This window comes from Egretta garzetta, unplaced genomic scaffold (genome assembly GCF_000687185.1).
Source record: "Egretta garzetta isolate BGI_Z169 unplaced genomic scaffold, ASM68718v1 scaffold69, whole genome shotgun sequence".
NCBI lineage: Eukaryota > Metazoa > Chordata > Aves > Pelecaniformes > Ardeidae > Egretta > Egretta garzetta.
Genome location: NW_009260790.1, coordinates 3597826 through 3599070, shown reverse-complemented (window position 1 = coordinate 3599070; position 1245 = coordinate 3597826). Strand labels below are relative to the sequence as shown.

Here is a 1245-nt window from a genome sequence, read left to right as displayed (position 1 = left end):
GCTTGTTGGCCACCAGGACCCCCAGGTCCCTTCCCACAGAGCTGCTCCCCAGCCGGGTGGATCCCAGCCTGTGCTGCACTCCTGGATTGTGTTTTCCCAGGTGCAAGACCTTACACTTGTCCGTGTTGAGCTTCATAAGGTTCTTGCTAGTCCACTCTTCCAGCTTATCCAGATCTTCCTGCAGGGAGGGTGTCTCCCTTCCGGAGCGTCTACTTCCCCACTCAATTTGGTGTCATCTGCAAAATTCATCAGGCTACACTTGATCCCATCATCTGGATCACTTATGAAGATATTGAATAACATTGGGCCCAGTATCAATCCCTAATTATAAATTAGAAATCCCCCCAAATGCTGAAGCTTTTGTGTGTGTCTTTCCATCTCTGCCCGACAAATTCCTGTACTCGCAGCAACCATCGGTCTCTCCCCTTTACAATCCCAATGATTTATTTTGGTTTTATGTCCCAGCTGCGGGCTGCTGAGACTGAGATCAAAGATCTGCAGTCGGAGTTTGAGCTGGAAAAGATCGATTACCTCAGCACCATCCGGCGCCTGGAGCGAGACCTGATGCTCTTCCAGCAGCTGCTAGATCAGGTGCAGTCCCTCGTCCGGCGTGACTGCAACTACAGCAATCTGGAGAAGATCAAGCGCGAATCCGTCTGGGATGAGGAAACCAGCTGCTGGAAAATTCCAGAGCCCCTCATTCAAAAAACCCGCCTGCCCGCAGGTAAGAGGAGCGTCTGGATGATGCCGCCAGCGTGGGGCTGTTTCCAGGCTCGGTGGATCACTCCTGTACTGCGCTTGCTTGTGAAACGTGGTATGGATCCTTCAGGAATCTCCTTGAGCCCAGTGACCAGCTCGGGGAGCACAGTCAGGAGACCATTAATTGATTTAGAGATGAAAACCCTTCAACGCTGTCTCTTCTCACAGCAGTTCCAGCCCTGCCACAGCCCCAGCCTGCCCGAAAGAGCCCTTCAGCCGAGAGCAGGGGGCTAACGGTACGGTGCGTTTCTCCTCCCTTCCCCATGCTACTTTTACTGATTTTTGCCCCATTTCTAAGCTGCAACCTGAGGGGTAGCACAGCCTGGTGCTGATGATGGCATTTTCCGCTTCCAGCCTGAAGAAGACCGCTACAAGCTGGTGCTGAACAGGAGCAACAGCGAGGCCATCGCCAGCAACTACTTCCGATCCACTCGAGCCAGCCGGATCCTCCGCCCCGACCCCCCCGAGGACCGACGTAAACCCGCC

The 1245-nt window shown here is 54.0% G+C and overlaps 1 protein-coding gene across 1 annotated transcript in view; it reads left to right on the top strand.

The window, feature by feature from the left end:
• The window catches only part of KIF17 (kinesin family member 17), a 28697-nt gene that overhangs the window by 16124 nt on the left and 11328 nt on the right, over positions 1 to 1245 (top strand). The window contains exons 11-13 of the mRNA XM_035901877.1: positions 466 to 724; positions 928 to 995; positions 1114 to 1234. Coding sequence (XP_035757770.1) covers positions 466 to 724; positions 928 to 995; positions 1114 to 1234 — 448 coding nt within the window. The remainder of the gene's footprint in view (positions 1 to 465; positions 725 to 927; positions 996 to 1113; positions 1235 to 1245) is intronic.